Source organism: Lynx canadensis, chromosome E3 (assembly GCF_007474595.2).
Source record: "Lynx canadensis isolate LIC74 chromosome E3, mLynCan4.pri.v2, whole genome shotgun sequence".
Lineage (NCBI taxonomy): Eukaryota > Metazoa > Chordata > Mammalia > Carnivora > Felidae > Lynx > Lynx canadensis.
The window spans coordinates 23,392,948-23,418,234 of NC_044318.1; the positions used below are offsets into that span (position 1 = coordinate 23,392,948).

At 52.3% G+C, this 25,287-nt stretch overlaps 3 protein-coding genes across 3 annotated transcripts; 1 reads left to right on the forward strand and 2 right to left on the reverse strand.

The window, feature by feature from the left end:
* Window positions 1-275: 275 nt before the first annotated feature.
* On the reverse strand, window positions 276-15,887 carry QPRT (quinolinate phosphoribosyltransferase). Its single transcript, XM_030300280.2, has 4 exons — window positions 15,783-15,887; window positions 1,187-1,722; window positions 753-884; window positions 276-671 (listed from the first exon to the last, which is right to left on the reverse strand). Exons 1-4 carry the CDS (start codon window positions 15,793-15,795, stop codon window positions 453-455), a joined length of 900 nt encoding a protein of 299 aa, XP_030156140.1. The 5' UTR covers window positions 15,796-15,887; the 3' UTR covers window positions 276-452.
* Window positions 12,732-13,197, forward strand: LOC115504511 (40S ribosomal protein S27-like). The gene is made up of 2 exons (XM_030301525.1): window positions 12,732-12,749; window positions 12,952-13,197. Exons 1-2 carry the CDS (start codon window positions 12,732-12,734, stop codon window positions 13,195-13,197), a joined length of 264 nt encoding a protein of 87 aa, XP_030157385.1.
* Window positions 15,888-19,872: 3,985 nt separating the features above from the next.
* On the reverse strand, window positions 19,873-22,671 carry SPN (sialophorin). Its single transcript, XM_030300279.1, has 2 exons — window positions 22,583-22,671; window positions 19,873-22,191 (listed from the first exon to the last, which is right to left on the reverse strand). Exon 2 carries the CDS (start codon window positions 22,161-22,163, stop codon window positions 20,739-20,741), a length of 1,425 nt encoding a protein of 474 aa, XP_030156139.1. The 5' UTR covers window positions 22,164-22,191; window positions 22,583-22,671; the 3' UTR covers window positions 19,873-20,738.
* Window positions 22,672-25,287: the final 2,616 nt, after the last annotated feature.

The following is a 25,287-nucleotide window of genomic DNA, read 5'->3' on the forward strand; positions in this document are numbered from 1 at the left end:
CTGGTATTTGCTAAAAGAGCTGTCTGGGACTTATTTCAAACATAGATTGTTATCATGTTTTATCTACAAGCTGCATGCTAGGGCCATGATGCATGGCTATGTGATTACTGACGCCTGGCTGATGGTGACCACTAGACGCCATTGGTTAAAGATGCACTTTGACGCGGGAGAAGGTAGTATGTGAAAAAAGGCCTATCTCAGAATCAACGGACTATGGGAATTTCTAAGAGTTACTGAACACTTCTTATGTGTTAATTATCACCCAAAGAAATCCATAAGGTTGATCATTTATCAGACCCATTTTACAGATGAGCAGAGGTGAAATCAGCCCCTCCACCCCTACATAGGCAGAGCCAGACGTCAGCCCAGGCTAACGCCCCGATAGTCCTGTACCGCAGACTCGAGGGGCCCAAAAAACTGTGATTCCCCTGCCAGGGGCGCCCTCTTTGGCTTTAGGTCCGGTAGGCGTGGCACACTGGAGTGGCGCCTTCCGCAAACAGCTTGAGGGAGAAATCCAGGGCCGGGGCAGCCTGGGTCAGCATCCCCAGGGAGATGATGTCAATGTGGGGCCCGCAGAACTGAGGCAGGTTGGCCAGGGTGATGCCCCCGCTGGCCTCCACGCCCACACTCGGGAAGCGGGCCTTCAGCCCAGCGGCCGTGGCGTGCAGTTCCTGCGGGACACAAACACAAGCCGGGGGGGAGGTGAGAGCGCCGGACGGCGGCCCCTTCCCGGGAAGCAGACCCCGCCTTACCTCGGGCCTGAAGTTGTCCAGCAGGACGAGGTCTGCGCCTGCCTCGGCCGCCTCCACAGCCTCCCGCAGACTGCCCACCTCGACCTCCACCTTCAGGGAGAAGTCGGCCACCTGCCGGGCGCCTCGAACCGCCTGTCGGGCAGAGGGGGCAGAGGGGACGGGAGGGTGAGGGCGAGGACAGGGGCACTTGACACGGGGCACAGTGAGCTGGGCCTGGCGTTGGAAGGGCCCCGGGGGGATAACAAGCTTGGGTTCGTGAGAACGTCTGGCATCAGGATGGCTTCTTTTACATGGGGGGGGGGGGGACCGCGTGAGGGGTCTAGCAGACCCCCCCCAACCCCCCAGGGCGTGGTCGGGGAGTCTCAGGTAGAGGGGAAGGGCTGCGGCCGGGGAGGTGGGAGCTGGGCCGGGCAGGGGCCCGGCCGGACACGCACCTTTCCCACACCACCGGCTGCCAGGATGTGGTTGTCCTTCACCATCACCAGCCCTCCCAGGTCGAATCGGTGGGCGGCGGCCCCGCCCACCAGGAGCCCGTACTTCTCCACCAGCCGGAAGCCTGGCGTGGTCTTCCTCGTGCCCGCCACGTGCCCGGCCCAGCCGGCCCCCCGCGCGGCCTCCACTGCCGCGGCCGCGGCGCTGGCCACCCCGCTGCAGCGGGCCAGCGTGTTCAAGGCCACCCGCTCCCCCAGCAGCAGGCAGTGGGCGGGGCCCCGGACCTCGGCCACCTGGGCCACGGGCGCCAGCTTGGAGCCCTCGGGGAGGAGCCAGGAGACCTGGCAGTTGACTTGGGCGAAGATGGCATCGAAGAAAGGCCTCCCGGCCAGTACCCCGGGGGACTTGGCCCACAGCGCCGCCTGCGCGGGGGCTGCCCCCGTCACCAAGGCTGCGTGGTTGGGACCTGGGCAGTCCTCTCGGAGCCAGCTGTCTGCCAGGGCGGCCAGAGTGGCGGGGGGCAGCAGCAGCGCCAGGCCTGGGAAGGAAAGACAGAGAACAGGTTATGCTTTGGCCCCCTCTCCCGTAGTCAGGGGTGGTTGTCAAAACATGTAAGGACCAGTGGGGCGCCTGGCTGGCTCGGTCCAGGGAGCCTGTGGCTCTTGATCTCCCGGTTTCCAGTTGGAGCCCAGTGCTAGGTGTAGAGATTACTTAAAAATAAAACCTTAGGGGGGGAAAGAACTTTTAACAACCAGCTACACTGGGGACTAGCCAATCAGGACGAAGACGTGGGGGTCCTGGAAGAGGGGTTTGTGGGCAGGACAAGGTTGTCCCATTAAGGAAATAAAAATACAGGGCACCTAGTTAAATTTCTGACAAACATCAAGTTTGTTTTTAAATTTTTAAAATTTTTTTACTTTTAATGTTTATTTATTTTTGAGAGAGACAGAGACAGAGTGTGAGCGGTGGGGTGCGGGGGGGGGGCACAGAATCCAAAGCAGGCTCCAGGCTCTGAGCTGTCAGTACAGAGCCCGATGCAGGGCTTGAACCCACGAACCGTGAGATCATGGCCTGAGCCGAAGTCGGACACTTAACTGACTGAGCCACCCAGGTGCCCCTGTTTTTAACTTTTTAAAAAAATTTTTGAGAGAGAAAGACAGAGAGTGAGCAGGGGAGGGGCAGAGAGAGGGGGAGTCACAGAATCCAGAGCAGGCTCCAGGCTCTGAGCTGTCAGCAGAGAGCCCCATGCAGGGCTCGAACCCACGAACCGTGAGATCATGAACCTGAGCCCAAGTTGCGCACTTAACCAACTAAGCCACCCAGGTGCCCCCCCCTTTTTTTAGTATAAATATATCCTACGTGATATTTAGAACATACTTACACTTAAAATTTATCCGATTATCTGAAATTCAAGTTTAACTGAGTGGCCTGTATTTTATGTGTCAAACCTAGTGCTAGATCAACAGCTATTTATCAACTGGAAGAGACGGCACCTAAAAGTCACCGGCAGCCTTTCCAGTCTGCCTGGCATAGGAGGATTAGTTGTGAGTGGAAGCTTCCAGCAGAATGTGTGTGCTCCACAGCACCAAGGGTTTTCCAGCTGGAAGCTCGGCTTTTTACAGATGTGGAGACTGGGGAGAGGCAGGTCGGCTGAGGTCACACAGCAAATTGGTGGCAGGGTCAGACCAACCGGGCCCCTCTGCCTTTGCTCTCTTGCTTGTAGACTCCTCCCACGCCTGATGTTTCCACAAACTGTCCTCTCTCTAGAGATGGGGGCGGTACAAGGAGGAAGGTGCAGGGGAAAATTGCGTTTGAGCCCTTGCTCTATGAGGCACAGCTTCAGGAGTGTGGGTGAGTCCTTTCCCTGTAAAAAAAAGTTGCGGACAAGGTGGTAGTTCCCGCCAGCGTGTAGCCGCTAACGGGCCCCTCATGTCTGTTGAATGAGTGGGTGACGGCAGAGGCCGAGCTCAGACACGGTGCGACATCGCCATCTGTCGGCCAGGAGGAGACCTGAAGCCTCCTGTGCTCGAGCCAAGGACAGAACTCGTGGCCCCTCTGGGGGAGGGGGGAGAAGGCTGGATAGCACGTTGCAGGGTTTTGTTTTGCTTCCTCATTTTGCTCCAAGTCGAAGACCAGGCATTCTGGTTTGCTCTACTCTCAGAATAAGGCCCTTCTTGCCCAGCCTTTCTCCCCCAACGCCAAGCACCCAATCTGCACGCCGCGCCCCCCACCCCCTACCCTCACTCTCAGTGATTGCACCTGGCCCTTCTGTCCCACACTCTGCCCCATGTGGCTTCCATTCCTCCCTCAGAACCGTCTGTGCCCTGGCGGGTGCTGGGAGCCGACAGTAAAACCGACAAAGACATGGTTCCCATCTCCACCGTTCACCGTCCAGCCAGCGGACGTAGGGCAGAGACGCGGAAGCTCCCACTCCATCCATACCAGATGCAGTGGTGTTTGCTTTTTAAAGTGAATCTGAATCCATCACCCGGTGAGTATATGGTAAACAAGCTGTGAGACTCCCCTGCAGGGTAATTCTCCTGGGCAACAAAGAAAGGAACCGAGCACACACACACACACACACACACACACACGACAGGGACACGTTTCCAATGTATTCTAAGTAAAGGAGTCAGATTCTAAAGGCTACATGGTATTTGAGTTCATCCACATGACATTCTGGAAAAGGCAAAAACCACAGCAAGAGAACAGACTGGTGGTTTCCTGGGGCGGGGTGGGGGAGGGGCGGGCCACAAAGGAGCAGCCCCCCCCCCCGGAGGGCAGTGGGGGGGGGGTTTGGATAGGACTGAACTATATTTTGTCTCTGATGGTGGCTGCACCACTGATGCGTTTGCCAAGACTCATAGAACTAAGCATAAAACAGGGTGAATTTTGCTCTCTGTAATGATACCTCATTAAACCTGACTTGAAGACAAGAAAAAAGTACGTCACTCTCCTGCTTAGATCCCCGCTTTCGTTGTGTCAGTTCCAGCTGACCCTTCTCTCCGTTGTTTTCATTGAGTCTTTTTTTTTAATGTTTATTTTTTATTTTTGACAGAGAGAGAGAGACAGAGCATGAGCAGGGGAGGGGTAGAGAGAGAGGGAGACACAGAATCCAAAACAGGCTCCAGGCTCCGAGCCATCAGCACAGAGCCCAATGCGGGGCTTGAACTCACAGACCGCGAGATCGTGACCTGAGCCGAAGTCGGACGCTTAACCGACTGAGCCACCCAGGCACCCCCGTTTTCATTTACTTTTTTGACAAGTCCTTATTGAACACCTGCTCTGCGCCAAGGAGTAATTTCTGGGTGACAGAATGGGCAGCTCTTCCTCTTAGCTTTTGGGCCTCAGCCTATGTTGTTCCAAGCCTGTGCCTCTGCCTGGAAGTCCCTTCCCTTCTTCCCCTCACCCCAAACTCCTCCTCCACCTCTACACCTCTTTCAGGTCTTCTCTGGGGCATCAGTTCCTCGGCAGGGGCGCTCGCACACCTCCTAAATCAGGCCACATGCGCAGTCGACTCCTTGTTCTTCATCCACGCTCTACTGTTGTCTCTCTAGGGACAAAAGTGTGTCCATCCAGAGAGTTCTCTGCTCTGTCTCAAGTGCCTAACACACCAAACCATACAAATGTGCCGCTTTTACAGGTCAAAGATGGTCACGTATTGGCGATTTCATGTTATTTAGCTTCACACTAGGTGTTCAATGATATTCATCCAAGTAGAGAGGCCGCCCAGTTCGAGGAACCAGACTGGGGCCATAAGGCCTGCGTTCCAATACTGCCCCAGCCGCCTCCAGCTGAGTTATCTTGGGCAAGTGTCTGAACATCTCCAGGGCCTCAAGGGTGCCTCCTTTGTGACAGGGATAACAAAAATAATCGCCTCACAGGGTTGTATGGAAATTAAGTGGGTTAATATTTGCAAAACCCTCGGGAACACTGTCTGGCACATAGCAGATGTGTTTGCCAAAGGTGGCTGAACATTTACCAAGGGTCGTGGGAGCAAAGACGAAGAAATGACTAAGTGTCCAGGAGGAAGGGGGAGGTGGTTTTAGTGGCCTTGAAGGATGAGTAATGTTTTCCAGGCAGAGTTACGAGGTAGGGAGGGGGTGGGGAGACATTTCAGGCTGAAAAAGCAGGTGTTCAAGGCTCAAAAGTAAGAAAAGAGAGAAAGTTTATAAGGGAGGACTTCGGGGAAGAAAAGGGATGGCCAGAGTGAAGAAGGACTGAATTATTTAGCTCAGCAATTTGGACAGAACTTAGGGGCCATCACGGAATTTTAAGCAAGAGAATTACATTTTTTTTAAAGGTTTCATTTTTAAGTAATCTCTACACCCATCATGGGGCCCGAACTCACAACCCTGAGATCAAGAGTCACATGCTCCAAGCGGCACCTGGGTGGCTCAGTCGGTTAAGTGTCTGACTTCAGCTCATGTCATGATCTCACTGTCCGTGAGTTCGAGCCCCTCGCTCTCTGCCCCTCCCCCACTCACACTCTGTCTCTCAAAAATGAATAAACATTAAAAAAAAATTAAGGACGGGCTAGGTGGCTCAGTCGCTTGAGCGTCTGAGCGGCTCAGGTCATGATCTCGCGGTTGACGAGTTCAAGCCCCACATCGGGCTCTGTGCTGACAGTTCAGAACCTGGAGCCTGCTTTGGATTCGATGTCTCCCTCTCTCTCTGCCCCTCCCCGCTCATGCTCTGTCTCTGTCTCAAAAATAAATATAAACATTAAAAAAAAAATTTTTTTTTTAATTAGAGAGTCGCATGCTCTAGCAACTGAGCCAGACAGGTGCCCCAAGCAAGAAAATTATAGAATTATGATTTTGTTCTAGAAGAATAACTTCATCCACCAACTGGAGACCGGTTGGGAGGCAAAAGGAGGCTGAGGCGACTGGCCAGACAAAAAAAAGAGACGAAGCCCCGAACTTGGGCAGGAACCATAGGAATAGCAAACAGGGGCAAACGTGAAAGCTGTAGGAGCCACCGGAATTAGCAGCTCATGAGATGCAGAAGCCTTGGGTTTCTGCCGTGAGTAGCTGAAAACTGACATAAGGAGAAGTTCAGGGTGGAGGATGGGGACAGCAGAAACCAGCAGCCCGCGTGCCCGCCGTGGACACCGCACTTCTCTCAGGCTCTCTCCTCGGAAACCCACCACAGGGAATTATTACCATTTTACAAGTACAGACGCTGGATGTCAAGGAGCGTCCTGCGTCGTGCCCTGGTGCCACAGCGTATAAATAAGCAGCAGAGCTGGGGGGAAAGAGTGGCTTCGGCTTTGCAGATGTTAAGGTTGCGCTGCCAGCAGGAAAACGTGTGTGGCCGTGTCCTGATGGTGGGACCTGGAGTTCGGAGAGACACTGGGTGAGGAACGGGGATTTTGGAGCCACCAGCAGACATGGGTGATGACTAAGCATAGCAACGCGTAAGATCATCAGGTCAGGTAAGAAGAGGAGGGCTCTGGGAAGCACCAGTATTTAAAAAGAGAAGTGGCACCAGGAGGGAGTGGGCGTCTGGAGCCGAGGGTTTCAAGAAGTAGGATGTGAGCAGAAGCAAATAGAAGGAAGGCTGCAAATGGGCATAAGACTTAGCAGCTGGGAGGCCATTGCCAGAGCAGTCTTAGCACTGGGTAGTGGGGGCAGAAGCCACATGGTCATGGTCAAGGAGTACATGGGAGGAGAGGAAGTGGTGGCGGTGGGTGTGACCACTCTACTTGGCAGAAGCTGAGAGAGCAGGGGGCCCTGCTCCCCGGGGAGCTTTTCAGACAGTCTGCTGCTCAGCCCCAGCCCAGACCAACCGAATCAGAATCTTTCTAGGTGGGTCCCAGGCATCCAAGTTTTGGAAGAGCTTCTCCTGTGACTCAGATGCACACAAGGGCTAAGAACCCATGCTCCAAGGCACCTGACTGGATTGGTCAGTAGAACAAGTGAGCCTGGATCTTGGGGTCATGAGTTCGAGCCCCATGTTGGGTGTAGAGATTATTTAAAAAAAAAAAAAAAAGAAGAGGAAAAAAAGAACCTATGCCACTTGTGCTCACACAAGTCCACACCTCCTGCCTTCATTTATATGAAATGTCCAGAAAAGGCAAATCAAAGAGACAGACATCAGAATAGTGGTTGTCGGGGGTTGGGAATAAACTCTAAATGGCATAGGGTTGGAAGGATGGCAATGACCTGTGGGCACAGGTGCCTGGGTGGCTCAGTCAGTGAAGCATCTGACTCTTAAGCATCTGACTTGATCTCAGGGTCGTGAGTTCAAGCCCCACATTGGGCTCCGTGCTGGCTGGGGAGCCTACTTAAAAAAAAAAAAAAGGCAGGCAACACCTTGCACCCCAGTGAACTCTGGGCACTGAAAATCAGGAAGAAAGACAACTAGATACTGGGCATTCCTGACGGGAGAGCACATCACCATCCAGCAATACTCTTGCCCAAATAGCCAACCCAGAGTAAGATCAGACTTCTAGATGCAACCACCAATTTACAAGAAAACCAGAGGACAAAGGAACATGTTAAACTCTACCATGGGAATACAGCCAGCAAAATTCAGACCATAGGAAACTCTACCAGAGGACAGTCTAATTTTTCCAACACAGTGCAAGAAAAAGAAAAGGTTAAAAGAATCTTAAAACAGGGGTGCCTGGCCGGCTCAGTCAGTAGAGCATTGATCTCAGGGTCGTGAGTTTGAGTCTTATGTTGGGTGTAGAGATTACTTAAAACTAAAATCTGTAAGGGCACCTGTGTGGCTCAGTCGGTTAAGTGTCTGACTCTTGGTTTGGGCTCAGGTCATGATCTCATGATTTGTGGGATCGAGCCCCTGACAGCGTGGAGCCTGCTTGGGATTCTCTCTCTCCTCTCTCTCTCTCTCTCTGCCCCTCCCCCTGCTCACGTGCTGGCAAACAAAATTCTCTCTCAAAATAAACATTTTTAGGGGTGCCCGGGTGGTTCAGTCAGTTGAGCGTCTGACTTCAGCTCAGGTCATGATCTCACAGCTTGTGAGTTCGAGCCCCACGTCGGGCTCTGTGCTGACAGCTCAGAGCCTGGAGTCTGCTTCGGATTCTGTGTCTCCCTCTCTCTCTGCCCCTAACCCACTCACATTGTGTCTCTGTCTCTCTCAAAAATAAATAAACATTAAGAAAAATTAAAAAAAAATAAACATTTTTAAAAACTAAAATAAAATGTAAAAAAAGTTTTTTAAAGAATCTTAAAACACATGCCAATCAACTGCAACATACGGATCTTATTTGGATCCTAATTCAAACAAAGTGAAACCAAATTAGAGCATTAATGAGACAACTGAAAATTTGGACACCGACTGGATGTTTGATAACATTAAGGACTTTTTTTTTTTTAAGTTTATTTGTTTTCAAAGAGACAGAGAGCACAAGCTGGGGAGAGGGGCAGGGAGAGAGGGACAGAGAATCCCAAGCGGGACTCGACCCCACAAACCATGAGATCATGGCCTGAGCTGAAATCAAGAGTCTGATGCTGAACGAACTGAGCCACCCAGGCGCCCCACATTAAGGATCTTTTTTTTTAACTTCGTTGTAAAGAAAAGTTAGTTGTGATAATTGTATTGTGGTTGCAATAAAAAGAAACATCCTTATGTTTTCTTAGAAAATACACGGCAAGATGTTCATGTATGAAAAGACTGGAGAGCCGGCTTTACTTTAAGGTAATCCTGAAAGGTAGAAAGTAGAAATGGTGTGGCTAGAGCTGGGCTGGCCAAAAGTTGGTGGTTGTTGAGGCTTGCATGATGGGTACATGAGGGTTCATCATCTTTTTCTGTTTATTTTTGTTTGAAAAATCTTTATAATGAAAAAAGTTAGGAAGGAAGGTAGGAAGGAAGGAAGGTAAGAAGGAAGGAAAAAAGAAAGAGAGAGGAAGGGAAAAAAGAAAGAGAGAGAAAGGGGAAGAGAGGACCGTCATTTGACATAGGGTCAAGGAAAGTTGTGGGTTGTTTTGTTTTGTTTTGTTTTGTTTTGTTTTGAAGTGGGCTTCACGCCCAGCACAGACCCCAATGTCCGACTTGATTGGACTCACAAACGTGAGATCAGGACTTGAGCTTGATCGAGAGCTGGATGCTTAACCAACGGAGCCACCCAGGCGCCCCAAGGAAAGTTCTTTTAGGATGGGTAAGGCAGTCCTGCTCAACCTTGGCTGCACAATGGAATCATCTGGGGAGCTCTGCAAAATGCTGATGCCTTGGCTGCCCTCCCCCCACCCCAAGATTCTAACTGCAATGTGGTAACATAATTTCAATTTGTCGTAGAGCTGAGAGCTTCAGAAGTGCAGGAAAAGAATCATCTCTACCATGGGTCAGTGCCTGCAGGCCTGGCACGTTGTCACAAGTCCTACCCCCAGTTCCTCAAGCTCGAGCTCACTCATATTTACAGGTGGAGATCTGAGACTCAGAAATGTAGAGGAAACTACCTACAGAGCAGAGCCAGGAAATGATAAAGCAGGACAATGACCAGGGTGGACCCAGGTCTCCCCTCTCCAGGCCGGGTGCTTTGGGACCCCCACGAAGCCTCCACCAGCAGGGGTTACTCTCTCGGAGCCTTTGAGATCCATTGTTCGCGGTGCGAATCGCTGAGTGAGAATGTTACAGGCTCCGTGTTCCGTTTGTGAAAAATAAACAAATACCTCTGGTTTGCTTCAGCCTCCCCACCCCATGCATTTCCAACAAAAGGGATTCCTGAGGGAAGCAGCTGTTACTGAAAGGAACTTCAGAGAAGGGAGAGCTGTTTTGGCAACTGCCAGGGGAGAGCTGGCCTAGAAACTGCCACCCAGAGGGCGGCTGTCACGCCCTGTCCCGCCTTCTATCCTTGCGGTTGTCATAGGTAAAAGTCCTCTCAAGGTGCCCAGACTTCAGAGATCATAGTTTTATCCTGTGGGATGTAACTTAGATCTCTTCATTGGCTGTCCAGAATTTCATTAAAATTGGCATCTCGGGGCACCTGGGTGGCTCAGTAGGTTAAGCGTCTGACTTTGGCTCAGGTCATGATCTCGTGGTTCCATGACTCCAAGTCCCACATCGGGCTCTCTGCTGTCAACGTGGAGGCTGCCTAGGATCCTGTCTCCTTCGCTCTGCCCTTCCCCCGCTCAAGCATGGGCTCTCTCTCTCTCAAAAATAAGTAAACATTAAAAAATTAATGGGAATGCAAGCTGGTGCAGCCACTCTGGAAAACAGTACGGAGGTTCCTCAAAAAACTAAAAATAGAACTACCCTACGACCCAGCAATGGCACTACTAGGCATTTATCCAAGGGATACAGGTGTGCTGTTTCGAAGGGGCACATGCACCCCCATGTTTATAGCAGCACCATCGACAACAGCCAAAGGATGGAAAGAGCCCAAATGGCCATCGATGGATGAATGGATAAAGATGATGTGGTGTATATATACAACGGAGTATTACTCGGCAATCAAAAAGAATGAAATCTTGCCATTTGCAACTGATCTCACATGATCTCAGTGGATGGAACTGGAGGGTATTATGCTAAGTGAAATTAGTCAGAGAAAGACAAACATCATATGACTTCACTCATGGGAGGACTTTAAGAGACAAAACAGATGAACATAAGGGAAGGGAAACAAAAATAATATAAAAACAGGGAGGCAGACAGAACAGAAGAGACTCATAAATATGGAGAACAAACTGAGGGTTACTGGAGGGGTTGTGGGAAGGGGGATGGGCTAAATGGGTAAGGAGCACTAAGGAATCTACTCCTGAAACCTTTGTTGCACTATATGCTAGCTAATCTGGATGTAAATTTAAAATTAAAAATAAATACATAAGTACATAAATAAAATTTTTTTTTTAAGAATTTTTTTTTCAACGTTTATTTATTTTTGGGACAGAGAGAGACAGAGCATGAACGGGGGAGGGGCAGAGAGAGAGGGAGACACAGAATCGGAAACAGGCTCCAGGCTCTGAGCCATCAGCCCAGAGCCCGACTCGGGGCTCGAACTCACGGACCGCGAGATCGTGACCTGGCTGAAGTCGGACGCTTAACCGACTGTGCCACCCAGGCGCCCCCATAAATACATAAAATTAAAAAAAATTGGCATCCCTGTTCCTGAGGGGATGCAAAGCATCATGGCATATTTCTTGCCTGCACTTCCTTCCTCCCTCCCTTCCCACTTCCTTCCATCCTTTCTCCCTCCCTTCCTTCCTTCCTTCCTGAAGTTTTATTTATCTAAGTGATCTCTACACCCAACATGGGGCTCGAACTCATGACAAGAGTCGTGTACTCTTCCGACTGAGCCAGCCAGGCATCCCTCTTGCACCTTTTTTCTTTACAAATCATGTAAAAAGATACAGAGAAAGTGATGACCCTGGCAGAATATATGAAGATTTTTCCCCCATGGGCACTTTTGCTGTTCTTGTCTGGACGGTGGACTGATTCTTACTGTGCTTCTGTGTGGCCCTAAGTGGATGGTGGCTCCTGGCCGTGAGGGACGAGGCCAAAATGAGAACTTCCACACCTTCCTCTTTCCTTCGGTCGTTTAACTTGCTCCTGTGAACACACCCAAGATGAGTGTAACAAGTGTGTTCTTATTTTTGTGTGTGACGATGTGGACTGTGTTGACAGCTATGGGGGTGGTATGTGTTCCACCTAAACCCAAGTCAGGGGACTCCTGGGTGGCTCAGTCGGTTAAGCGCCCAACTCTTGATTTCGGCTCAGGTCATGATCTCACGGTTCGTGGGTTCAAGCCCTGGGTCGGGCTCTGTGATGACAGCACGGAGCCTGCTTGACATTCTCTGTCTCTCCTTCTCTCTCTGCCCCTCCCCTGCTCTGTCTCTCTCAAAATAAATAAATACTACAAAAAAAAAAAAAAAGGATGGGGGTGCCTAGCTGGCTCAGTCGGTGAAGCACACAACTCTTGATCTCGAGGTTGTGAGTTTGAGCCCCATGTTGAGGGTAAAAATTACTTAAATAAAATAAAACAACAGCTAACACTTCCACAGTCCTTCTGAAGCACTGTGCCAAGCATCTTACATGTATATATAGACATATTCAATCCTCACAACGACCCTTTGAGATAGGTCCCATTATTTCCTCCATTTTACAGTTGCGGAAACTGAGGCACTGAAGGGGCAAGTAGCACCCAAAGTTCACAAATTTCACACAGCTGGGAATGGGGAGTCAGGATCATAAACTCAGGCAGGATGGCTCCAGAGTCCCCTCACTTACCCCACCTCACCACACACTGCCATAATCTAGCACAAAATTATATTTTGAAATTGCCATATGTTTATCACGTCAACATTCAGAGCTCTGCAAACCGCGCCCACGGTTCCAGGGCTCTTCCCTACTGACCTCGGAACACCCTGGATCAGGGCGTCAGAAACACCAGGGTGGGGGCGGGGAGGGGGGCGCCTGGGTGGCTCAGTCGGTTAAGTATCAACTCTTGGTTTCGGTTTAGGTCATGATCGCATGGTTCCTGAGATCAAGTCTCGAGTTGGATTCCAGGTTGACAGTGCGGCGCCTGCTTGGGATTCTCTCTTTCCTTCTCTCTTCTCTCCCCATCCCCAATTCACGCGCGCGTGCATGCGTGCGTGCGTGCACGTGAGTGTGCTCTCTCTCTCTCTCTCTCTCTCTCTCTCAAAATAAAATAACAAAAAAGAAACACCTGGGTTGGAATCTTACTCGCCACCTACACGCTGAGCGACCTGAGGCAATCTACTAACTTCTCTGAGGGTCAATTTCATGCAGAAATCACGGGTTTTCCGGAGGCGAAGATCCGCCCACAAGAACATGCCCCTCGAAGGACCTCCTGCCCCCGTCCCCGTCCCCGGAAGAGGAGGAGAGGAAGCCCAAGAAGAAGCGCCTGGTGCAGAGCCCCAACTCCTACTTCACGGGCGTGAAGTGCCCAGGATGCTACAAAATCACGACCATGTTCAGCCACGTGCAGACCGTGGTGCTGTCTGGGGGCTGCTCCACCGTCCTGTGCCAGCCGACAGAAGGACAAGCAAGGCTCACGGAAGGATGCTCCTTCAGATGGAAGCAGCACTAAAAGCCCCGAGTCAACGTGAGTGGGGAACCATCCCAACAAACAGCTTTAGGATTAAAAAAAAAAAAAAAAAGGAAAGAAAGAAAGAAGAGAAAAGAGAAGAAATCACAGGGCTGCAGGGAGGAGGGGGTGAAGCAACTGACAAAGAGTGCCTGAGCCGATGCCTGGCCAGATGGCTCTGAACCCATGTGTGTGACCCTGGCAGCTTCGTTCTTCCATCTATTTATTTGTTGATCCATTTGTCCAACGCCAGATGGAGACAGAGGCTGGTGAGCACAGCAGTTTCTAGATAAAGTTCTTTTCTTATCTCCTTCTCTCCCTAGAAAGAGAAATTACCTCCAAATAGGGCCACATGGGACCGCCCACCGCACAAGTGGGAAACCGATCTACAGAATTTCAGAGTGACCCAAGAGTAGAGAGCTGAACCGCAGGAAGGGGCCAGACCGAGCAGGCCTTGAATGACAGAAAAGAGTTCGGGTTTTGTTCAACGGGCAATGGGAAAAGCACTTAAAACTTTCGATCGGAAGTCACTTTGACATTTAAATATTTACATTGTGCCTAGAGTTCTCGAAAGATGCAAGATGGGAGGCTGTTGCCACAGCCTGGGCAAGGAACATCGAGCCGGGAAGTGTATGTGAGAAGTGTCTCCCCCAAGGCTGTAAGGAAAGAACACAGCACCAGCACCCTGCGCCCAGACTGGCCCGCTCTGGCCCGCCCTGCTCACACTTTGGCCGAGTCTGACTTCTCCATCTTTGCCCACCAGCCTGCCACCTGCTTCTGCCCCAACTCTGTCCTTGCCCTCCCTTTCCCCCATGTCCCCAGCTTTTGATTCACCCTTTTAATTTGCCTGCTCCCTCCTGGCTTAATTTCCACGGGGCATTGGTCCCCGCCAACCCTTCTGACTTGGCCCAGAGGTCCACCAACATCACCAGAGTGAAGGCACTGAAACAAAGGAAGCCTCCACCAGGCTCCTCCCCCAGAGGGAGGTGGGAACAGAAAAGGAAGAGGTTCAGGTGACACTGGTGAAGGCAAGTCATAGGACGCGGCAGCTGCCTGGATATTGGGGTGCGAGGGAGGATGGGCAGAGATGACCCTGAGGTCAAGTAGGAGGATGGTGAGGTAAGGACAGAAATGGAGCCGACGTGGGGCGCCTGGGTGGCTCAGTCGGTTAAGTGTCCAACTTTGGCTCGGGTCACGATCTCGCGAGTTTGTGAGTTTGAGCCCCGTGTCGGGTGCTGTGCTGACAGCTCAGAGTCTGGAGCCTGTTTCGGATTCTGTGTCTCCCTCTCTCTCTGCCCCTCCCCTGCTCATGCTCTGTCTCTCTCTCTCTCTCTGTCTCTCTGTCTCTCTCCCAAAAATAAATAAAAACATTTTAAAAAATTAAAAAAAGAAAGAAATGGAGCTGATGTCGGGGGAGGTCTTTGAGTCTGACACGCCAGGGAGATGTCCAGGTGCAAATGGACCCCCAAGGCTTCCAAAGATGGGACCAGGATCTGGGAGGGCTCAGAGCTGGACAGACACACATGGGGAATCAACACCATCACCGGCATAACGACATCAAGTGATTTCTGTGTAGCTGGCACAATGAGTATTATTTCATTTAATCCGAACCACAACCCAAGCGAAGGCAGTGTTTTCACTTCATCAATGAGGAAACTGAGGCACAGTGAGTGGAAGCGTCCCGGTTCTGTCCGAGGTCACACAGTTAGCATGTGGCAGGGATAGGACTTGAACCCAGGCTCTGACTCTGAGGTCATTTCTAAGCCAAAAGCTGGCTTGGACCCCAAAAGCTGGCTCCACAGCCAACCCAGAGGTGCCAGGTGTGTGGGGCCAGCGGATACCTCAGACCAGGGGAGGCAGGTCAGAGCCGGAGAGAAACAGCCCAGGGTGGGGAAAGAGAAAATGCAGAGAGCTCAGGAAGGGCCCTCCTGTCTTCCAGGCACTGGCCAGATACCTTCCAGGAGTCTGTCGTTTGTGAGCTGGGAACTCTCATTGTCATTTTACAGATGCAAAGAAATGAGGATCTGAGAAGTCAGGTGACCTGCCCAACGTCACACAGCCTGTTCCTGGTGAAGCCCAGATTCAAACAGGAGCCTTTGGACTCCAGAGCCTGGCCCGTACCCTCGTGCACACAGCCTCCTTAGCGACGGCACCCCCACCCCAGGCAGAGTCACTGGGCTCCAGCCCCCTCCCCCACCCGGCTGCACAAAGGACTGGACTTTGCTCCCCTCCTCCCCCGCCAGCTATGTAGGGGCAAAGTCCAGAGCTGATCGCGAAAGCGGCCTCCTCCAGACCACCCTGACCTTTCCTTTCCGGGGGCTCCGGCCCCTTTCTGCCCCTTTCTTCCCCAGAACTCGTTGGGGAACCATAGAAAGAGAAATGAGGGTAAGAAGTAGACTCCTGGAGACAGAAGAAGAGCTTGGGGTTCAGAGAGGTTGGGGGCAGAGAGTAGTGGGGAGGGAGGAGAATAGGGGGCAGGCGCAGTTGAAGGGGGTAAGAGACTGAGATGTGTTGGGATGGGGAGGGAGGCAGGATAGGGGACATGGTGAGACAGGGACGGGGAAGCCAGGCCTGGGAGCCTCCTCTACCTTCAGGGTCCATGACCGCTTGAAGCTGCAGGACCGGCGGCGTGCACTGCTCAGTTCCCCTTCTCCTCGGAGGCCGGAGGGGGTGGGACTGACAGAGGAAGAAGGAAGGGGCTGGTCCAGCCAGCCCTTCCCAGATTCTCTGGGGCTCCCTCCCTCCCCCCTCTGCCAGGACCCCTGGGGCGGTACACACCTTCTCCTTCTCCTTCCACTTTCGGCTGGACTGGGAGAGCTCTTGCCTAACTCAAGTCCTCACCCCGTTCCCTCCACACACCCAGCCTTCCCCAGGCCGTGAGGCTGCTGGTGACAGCTGGAAAGCTTCTTTGATGGGTGCCCTGGAAAAATCGCGGGCTTGGGTCCTAGGTTCGGATCCCAATTCCCCATTAGTTCTAAAATCTGATTTTCTGAATAAGTGTATTTCTCACTTGACCTATTTTTTCCCCCCTGAGGCCAGACCCCCACTGTATCCAACTTGAACTAGAATAACGCTCTCACCTTGGGCCGCACTCCCTTCAGGCCATCCTCCTGGATGCCCGGTTTACCCAAAAGACAGACCCAAGCTTGCCACAGGTGTACTTGAAATCGTCATTTTTTCATTCACGAATTCATTTATCCCTCCATTCAGTAAACACATATCAGGTAGCTGCTGTGCTGGGCCCTGGACCCTGGAATCACAAAGATGACACATGGACTTGGAGGGGCTACACTCTAATGAGTGAGGGACATCGTCACACAGTTACAGCCCGGGTGTCGTGCGGTCACACGAGGTGCCGTGGAAGAAATACCATGTCTGTTGGGGATGGAAGCGGCAAGGGCGGCCTCACAAAGGCGGTGACATTTGAGTTGAATCTTGACGGTTGAGGAGTTTGGCGCGAAATCAAGCTGTGTGCGTCATGGGGCAGGCCGGGGGTGGGCTGGCTTCGTGCAGTCTTGAGTAGGTGGCTCTCTTCAGGACCAGCCCTCCTGGGATGGCTCTGGCCCATAGTCCAGCTAGGCTATCCAGAGGCCACAAGCTGGCCAGGCAGGGACTGAGCACCCTGGGAAACTGAGGCACACAGGCACCCATTTGCAGCTCATTGTCCCCAGCAAGGAGATTGTCTTCAAAGTACCCTGGGTTTCCTTTGTCTAAAAGCTCTACCCCGAACCTCCCTAGAGCACAACAGCCACCCACTGTGTAGGATACCCTCGTAGAGTTTGAAAGTTTTCTCTCTACGTTTGGCTGGAGTCTGCTCCTGCAAATACTTTGGGAATCTTAGAATCTTCTGGTTATATTCCTCTCTGGTCTTGCTAACAATCCAGGCTTAATCTGCTTCCTGGCACAGTCACTGAGCTTGGGGCTCAGAGCTGGGGTCTTTCTCATTCCCTCAGCCCAAGGGCTCAGAGGACTCAGAACCGACAGGTGTCACCTCTACTTGTATCCCACCCATCACAGGTTCCGCCTGCCGAACTGAACATGGTCCAGGGTCAGAAATAGGGATGCAGAGGACATTTAGGTGTAAATATCCTTTTTCAGAAATGAAATGTCCTCAGAAGCATGCATGGGGGCCCTTTCTCCTGTCTGCAAAAATGAATTGCATTAATAGATTTCTCAAGACTTTCTCTAAATCCTTTTACCACCTGGAAATGTCATTTTGTATGACACAGCTTTATTTGTAACCATAATCTTGAGTGCACTTTTGAGAACAAAATGGAAACGTATTTGAAAATATAAGACGAGGAGTGTCTGGGTGGCTCAGTCAGTTAGGTGTCTGACTCTTGATCTCGGCTCAGGTCATGATCTCATGGTTCGTGGGATCGAGCCCCACAGCGGGCTGTTGGCTCTGACAGCATGGAGCCTGCTTGGGATTCTCTCTCTCTCTCCCTTGCTCTCTGCACCTCTCCTGCTCATGCTCATGCACACTCTCTCTCTCTCCAAATAAAAAAAACTTTAAAAATTTAAAGAAAAAAGAAAATATAAGATGAAGTATAGTACATCATGTGTGTGTGTGTGTGTGTGTGTGTGTGTGTGTGTGTGTGTGTGTGAATCCTGTTATTAAGAAACTGGAATGTTCTGGTAATTAACTTGTTACTGTCTGGACAAAATAAATATTTTTAACATTTTGAACTACACCCTCAAGCACACATCAAGAAAAACACATGGCCTATTCAGGGACTTACAAGGAATGTGATGTGGCTGGAGGGCATAGAGTCACTGATGTGACCAGTCAGGGCCAGATGTCGAAGGGGTCTTATCTTCAAGCTAAGGTTCTGTCTTGACCTCATTAGGAGGGAATCTGAACCCTTGTAGAAGAGTCATTGGGAGCATCATGGGCAGAGGGTAGAAGAGGTTATGGTCAAGAAACCCAAAGAGAATTCTGGGCAGGACCCAGGCAAGGTGTGTTGGGGCCTGGGGGAAGGAAAGGCTCTAAGGGACCATGGACGCAGAGTCAGGGGGACTTGGTACCCAAGAGGCAAAGACAGGAAGAAGTGGGGTTTGATGATGGGTCTGAGAGGCCCTGGAAGAGTCTAGAACAGACTTAGGTTTGGTGACCTCCCCACTGCTTTCAGAACTGAATCCAAACTCCCTAGTCCTTCACAGTGGGGCTCCAACCCGCCCTTCCCACCTCATGTCCTTGAACCAGACACCCCATCCCCCCAGCGAATACCTTCTTGGTACTATTTTTTTCTAATCGTAAAAGTGATAGGTATTTATTACATAAAACTGGGAAAATACAGAAAAGTAGAAACAAAGTAACAATCATTCGTAAACCTCTCACCTGACAGATAACCACAACGGACATTTGGGATATTTCCTTCAAGTTCTTTTTTTTTTTTTTTTCCCACAAACGTCCATGTTTTTGCATTTTCATTACAAACCTAGATTCATACGTATTTACAGATTAGTAACTAGCTCTTTGTTCCCCGGTGACATTATATTATAGACGTTTTATTGCATAGTTTTGGAGCACATGGTGTAATAAGCCATTTACAAACATTTTCGTACTCGATATGTTTGGCCCTTTCATTACCACACTTGATAGATAATTCTTTCTTTTGTTTCTCTCCCCACCCCACCCCAGCCCCCTTTTGGTCTTATAGTATCTGCTGCACCCATTCCAACGTGCGCCATGAAATTAGTCACACGGCCCTTATGGCAACTTTGCGTTTACTGCCCCCTCTGCTGAGGGGGCCTTTCCCCCCTTTCCAGCCTGGCAAACACCTTCCACCCAGCCATGGCGGCATGACTGGCGAGGGCTGCATTCGTCCCAGCTCAGCCTGTCCCCAGTCCAAGCACAGGTGGCACAAGCCACGGTGGCCAAGTGGACCCATGGTCACTTTCTACCCCCATCTTCCGTGGCCACTTTCTGTCCCTTCTGTCCCCTCCCCTCCCCGAACCACAGGAACAGATGCACCCCTGAGCTGTTCCCCTCCCCTCCAGGTCAGGCCACGGGCAGTCACACACTCAACTTCCCAAGGGCCTTTCTGTGGGTCAACCTGTCTCCTCTCAGCCACTGCACCCTCTGACTCAACAACTTCCTCTTTGCAAATTTCCTCTTTGTCCTGGGGAAATACCAACTATCTCTGGCGCCCTGTGGCCCCTTGGGCTCTGGCCTGGGGTGGGGTCTTCTCCCCGCTCCCAACCATCCCATCCCAGAACCGCAGGGGAAGCTCCCGTGTCTATGGGCCTGTCAGTCTCACGGACTTTTCTCGGAGAAGGGAAGGAGCCCGCCCCCAGTGGAAGAGGAGATACAAACACATTAAACGAGGGCCGCCTGGCTGGCTCAGTCAGTTGAGTGCTCTCGACTCTTGATTTCGGCTCAGGTCACGATCGATCTCACGATCTCACCCTCCCCGCGTTTGAGGCCTGCACTGGGCTAGTGCAGGGCCTGCTTGGGATTCTCCCCCTCTCCCTCCGTCTCTGCCTTCTGCACTCTCTCTCTCTCTCAAATAATTAAAATTTTAAAATCCACATTAAACAGGTAACAGCAACACCCTCCCCCCCCCCACCTCAGCCCTCCTCTCCCCTGCCTTGGGAGCAAGCCAGCTGGAGTAGGGGGAGGCTCTGGGCACGGGAAACAGCGGCTGAGCTGAAGAACCACACTCAGGTCACACATGCAGTCTATCAAGCCCCACGCTCTTTATTGGGCTACAGACACGGCTAAATCTTCTGCCGCCTCCACCCCACCTGAACCAAGATGAGGACACAGACGTTCTCAGGGGCTCCTCGGATTGGCAGCTCCCGTCCCCTCCACACGCCGGCCCTACTCACCGCCACCTGCACAAACGTGGCCAAGGCCTGGCCTCTTGCACGCAAGCTGCGCCCGTGACAGGACACACGCGGGTGCCAGGGTTTCTGGAGGACTACACCCGCCAGGAAACTTTTCTCACCTCTGCCCCTGGGAGGAGAAGGAGCTGCCGCCTCAATCCACATGTAGGGGGTGGGGAGTGTGGGCCAGGCACCAGCCTAGGATCCGAGAGCACATCTAGGTGACGCCCCCGAGTCCCTGCTCTGATGGCCAGTGGCCGGGCACGGAGCACTGCGCAGTGTCAAAGCAGGTTCGTGGGCTGAGCCGGTAGGACTGTCCTAATCTATGGGGCCAAAAGCACATTCCAGAGCAATCCTCGAGAGTTTGCTGGGTTGTCCCCATCTTCCTTCCTAGACTCCCGTGTCCCTGGGGAGTCCCCTGAGAAGGCATTGGCCAAGGAAGTTTGGCATTGTGGAGACTCAGCAGCTGATTTCAAGGACAAAAACGTGGAGAAGAGGGTGATGAGGACCAGTTGGGATTGATGAGCAAAGTCTGTTGGTTCCGGGGGTGTGGGTGCCGCCTGGGAGACCTGGGGTTGAGAAGCCGGATGAGGGCTCGGGATGAACATACAGGGTGAGGACCCAGACGATGCTGCGTGACAAGGAAGCTGGAGGCGATGATAGGAGGGAAGGTGGTGAAGGCCGGGAGCCATTCTGACCTGCGCTCCTGTTTTTCACAAGCACTGAGGGGCCTCCACATCCCCGGCCTCTGGCCCCTGGGAAGCAGGGGCCTCCACAGCCTCATCCTTGCTGCCCACCAGCGGCTCCTCCTCCCCGTTTAGGATGGGGGGCGGCCTGGCCTTCAGCTCCTCCAGCTCCAAGGAGCCCGGTTGCGACTTGCGTCTATCGAAGAAAGTGGTGAGTGTGGGCCGCTGGCCAGACGCTTCCCCCTCGGAGACCCCGGGGCCCTTCCCGCCCCCAGACCCGCCTGCTGCTGCTGTCAGGGCCTCCTCGTCAGACACCTGGGCCGGCCCAGCCCAGGCATCTACTACCCCGTTGCGCTTTCCTCCCCTGCTTAGTATCAGGGCCCCTGTCCTCCTCTTCTGCCGCCGGCGCCACAGCAGGAGTAGGGTCACAAGGATCGTGAACACCACCAGGGCCACAACCACAGCCACCAGCAGGGTGCCATTTTTCTTGGGAACTAACGAGGGATGCCTACTGCCTGTGCCTGTAGAAATGGGGGTTGTTTTTGCCGAGGAGGTGGGGAAGCCCCTGGGCCCCTTAGGGCTCGCCAGAAAGCCAGTTGACATGGTGAGAGGGGTTACACTGGCTACATCAGAGGTCTTCAGAGAGCCAGTTGCCATGGTGGCAGAGGGTCCCCTGGCGACATCAGAGGTCTCCAGAGGGCCAGTGGCCATGGTGGCGGAGGGTCCCCAGGTGACATCAGAGGTCTCCGGAGGGCCAGTGGCCATGGTGGCGGAGGGTCCCCAGGTGACATCAGAGGTCTCCGGAGGGCCAGTCGCCATGGTGACGGAGGGTCCCCAGGTGACATCAGAGGTCTCCGGAGGGCCAGTGGCCATGGTGGCGGAGGGTCCCCAGGTGACATCAGAGGTCTCTGGAGGGCCAGTCGCCATGGTGGCGGAGGGCCCCCTCGTGACATCAGAGGTCTCTGGAGAGCCAGTCGCCATGGTGGCGGAGGGCCCCCTGGTGACATCAGAGGTCTCCAGAGAGCCGGTTACCGTGGTTCCATCAGTCATAATGTGAAGTTCCAGAAAGTCTTCTAGTGATTGAGCATTAGTTTCCAGGTTTGATGACTTCTTGGTGGCAACTTCCCCAGAGACCGATGGCTCAGGTACATGGAGGTCACCACCGGCAGTAGTGGAAGCCCCGAGAAAGAACACCTCATTGTCTGTATAGGAAGCTGAAGAAGGTGGGGAGATCTGCGGCCCGGTGCCGTTGCTCTCCTCGCGGACTCTGGCTGTTGCAGGACTGGGGGTCACTACGCTGAGGTCTGGGGGCTCAGAGAAAGTTGGGGTCAAAGAAGCAGAGGGTCTTGTGGGTGCAGACATCTCCAAAGTGGTCGCGATGTCCACAAGCTCTGGGTTCGTCTCTTGGGTCCAGACGCCCCCAAAGAGGAGGAGAAGCAGGATCATTCCCATGGCCACAGGCGTGAGCAGGAGCGGAGACCTGAGGGAGGGGAAGCTGGAGAAATACCAACACACAAAGCGCTGAGGGGGAGAACCTGGCCGGGCCCTCCTCCCCGTCTGCCCACTTCCCTGCTAACTGCCAGGCCTAACTTGCGGCTTAACGGCTTTTTCCACCCTTGCTTTTACTATTATCAGAAAGAACAAGGGCACAGATGCTGGCCGCTCTGCCGTCAGCCCTGATCCGCGGGCTCCCTGAGCCCTGGCTGCTCGTGCTCCAGCGATGGCCAGCCCCCTGGCCCTCCCTGACCCCATTCAGCCCCGGTGGCTCCTGATCTTTTCCTGTCATCTACCAGGCCCTTTTCAAGCCACAGCACATCTCCCGCGGCCGCGAAGTCTCCCGCCCCGCCAGGCCGCGCCCCATACCAGCTCACTTGATGAGGGCACAGGGCTGGGTCCAGACCACTCCAACTCCTCCTGAGGCTGGGGCAGGACTGGGCAGATGGGCCCCAGGGGGAAAGGAAGTGGCCCTGGCTCCACCCACCCCACCCCGGCATCCTGCCCCACCCGCCCTGCTCCCACAGCTGCTGTGTGATGACAGCTCCATCACTCGCTCTTGCTGGGGTCTGAGATGATGCCAGGGGCTCTGGGGTCTTGGCTGAGGCAAGTGGGGTCGTGGCGGGTGCCGGGGGGAGGTCTGGAACGGGGACCTCGCTGGGAGCCGGGACGGCGAGGGGTGAGGCTGGCAGAGGGATAAGGGTCAGAGCCGGTGTGATGCGAAGCCGTGCTCTAGAACAGGGGGTGCGGAGGAGGACATGAGAGGGGAGGGTGGCTTCCTTTGCATTTGTGGTTCCCAAGTTGTTAGGCCCAAACCCAGGGTAGCACCCTTTCCTGCCCCCGAGAGCAGGGTAGCACCCTTTCCTGCCCCGAGAGCTCCCCGGAACTACCAGGGTAAGAAGCCTCGGCTCTGGCTGGGGGGGGCCGCGAAAGCCGGGGGGGGGCCCGCGAAAGCCTTTGCAGGCCGCGTGCAGTCCCGATGGGCTCTGGATGACATCTCAAGACTGGTGGCTTGGGGGGCCACCACGCGGGATCCCAGTTGTGGGGTGCTTAACTAGACCAAGGTGGTTACGAAGCACTCATTCATCATGATTTTATTTGGGGGGAAACTAATAAAGATGTGGGAAGCTATATGGAAAACAGTCTGGAAAAACATCTACCGAGGCATTAACCAAGTTTCTTTGGATAGGTATGAGTAGGGGGTCCTTTATTTTCTTCTTTTGATAGTTGCTGTTTTCTGAATTTCCTCTAATTGTTTTCTTTTTCCTATTCCTCCTTTTTGTGTGTGTATACACATATTTTTTCACTTCTTTTATTTATTTATTTATTTATTTATTTATTTATTTATTTATTTATTTATTTATTTCTGTTTCTCTCTTCTAATTTGTAAGCTTTGACTTTCTGCATGAGTGTGATTTTGGCTTTTTGCCTTTCTTTAAAAGAAAAAAAAAATCAAAACCAGAGGTGCCTGGGTGGCTCAGTCGGTTAAACATCCGACCGGCTCAGGTCGTGATCTCCCGGTTCACGAGTTGGAACCCCGCATCGGGCTTTGTACTGACAGCTCAGAACCTGGAGCCTGCTTTAGATTCTGCGTCTCTCTCACCTTCTGCCCCTCTCCCACTCGTGCTCTCTCTCTCTCTCAAAAATAAATATTTTAAAAAATCAAACCACGTTTACTTTTATTTATTTTATTTATTTTTTTTTTTTTTTGAGAGAGAGAGCATGCATGAGCAGGGTAGACAGGCAGAGAAAGAGAGAATCCCAAGCCGACTCCACTTCTCAGCACGGAGCCCTACATGGAACTCAATTCGATGACCCTGGGACCTGACCCAAAATCAAGAGTCAGACACTCAGCTGACTAAGCCACCCAGGTGACCCCAAACTGATTTTTGTGTTGTAAAAGTATATGTATACTTTTGTGTATGTAAAAGTGTATGTACGTGATAAGTGATTGAACAGGTCCGTGTGAAGGCCTGGGGTTATATGCCACGCACAAGCTAAGGAGTTCGTCTGACACAGATACATGAGACACCTGGGTCCCAGACAGGGGAATCCATCACTCACAGCAGAGCAGGCAGGAGCATAATGTTTGCATCAGTTCCCCTCGCCCCCACGTCCCACAAGGGTGACACACAGGGGCTTGCCCTGCCGCTAAGGAACTCTGAGCTTGGGGCCTTTCCCCCTGTTTGAGCAGGTGGTAAGCAAGCCTGCTCTTCAGGGCAACATTACTGTGTCCCTCAGTCACTCAGCCCAGAGAACAGCCCCAAGAAATGGCCCGGATGTAGAGCAGCTGGGACCTGTGTTCTTGGCATGCGAGCAGGAGTGTGCGGGGGTGCTCAGCGCCCTGGCGGATTGCCTCCCCTGACAGGAGAGTGTAAGGAGGAAAAGCTCCAAACCCTGCCACCAGATAAACGTTCAGAGCAAAGTTGTGCGTTACATCTGTGCTTACGCAAGCATATATGCATGTATTTCATTATATTACATCTTATTCTACATACTGTTCTGCGCTTAACTGAACAGAAGAAGGAAGGAAAGAAGAGGGAAAAAAAGAAGAAAAAAGCCATTCATTCCATTGTCAGACATTTAGGTTATTTTAACATTTTACTACGGCAAATAGAAAGGTACAAACAATTGGCTGAGAAGTAATTGGAGGTTAAATTTTTTTAAGTCGATTTATTTATCTTAGAGAGCACGAGAAGGGAGGGGCAGGCAGAGAGGGAGACAGAATCCCAAGCAGACTCTGCACGGTCAGCGCAGAGCCTGACACGGGGGGCTCAAACTCACGAACCGTGAGACCATGACCTGAGCCGAAACCAAGAGTTGGTCGCTTAACCTACAGAGCCACCCAGGCGCCCAGGTTAAAATTTCTTTCTTTCTTTCTTTTTTTTTTTTAATTCTAAAAAGTCAACCAAAATATTTGTAAGACTACACAGAGATTCCCAGTTTCCCAATCTTTAAAACAATTACTGAAGCACAATGCATTTTTGACAAAATGTCATTTCAACCAAATTGCTGCTGACAAAGTTGGATGTTCCCCAGGCTCTATGCGGGGCCCCAGTTCCGGGGAGAGACGAGAGAACCG

Bases quoted from the DNA above. Each gene is read 5' to 3' on its own strand.
- QPRT (XM_030300280.2), bottom strand. The intron at 885-1,186 runs GTGCGTGTCCGG...TCTGCCCGACAG, and splicing joins CAGCCGGTGGTGTGGGAAAG to GCGGTTCGAGGCGCCCGGCA. The intron at 672-752 runs GTAAGGCGGGGT...TGTGTCCCGCAG, and splicing joins TGGACAACTTCAGGCCCGAG to GAACTGCACGCCACGGCCGC.
- SPN (XM_030300279.1), bottom strand. From the start codon at position 22,163: ATGGGAATGATCCTGCTTCTCCTCCTCTTTGGGGGCGTCTGGACCCAA.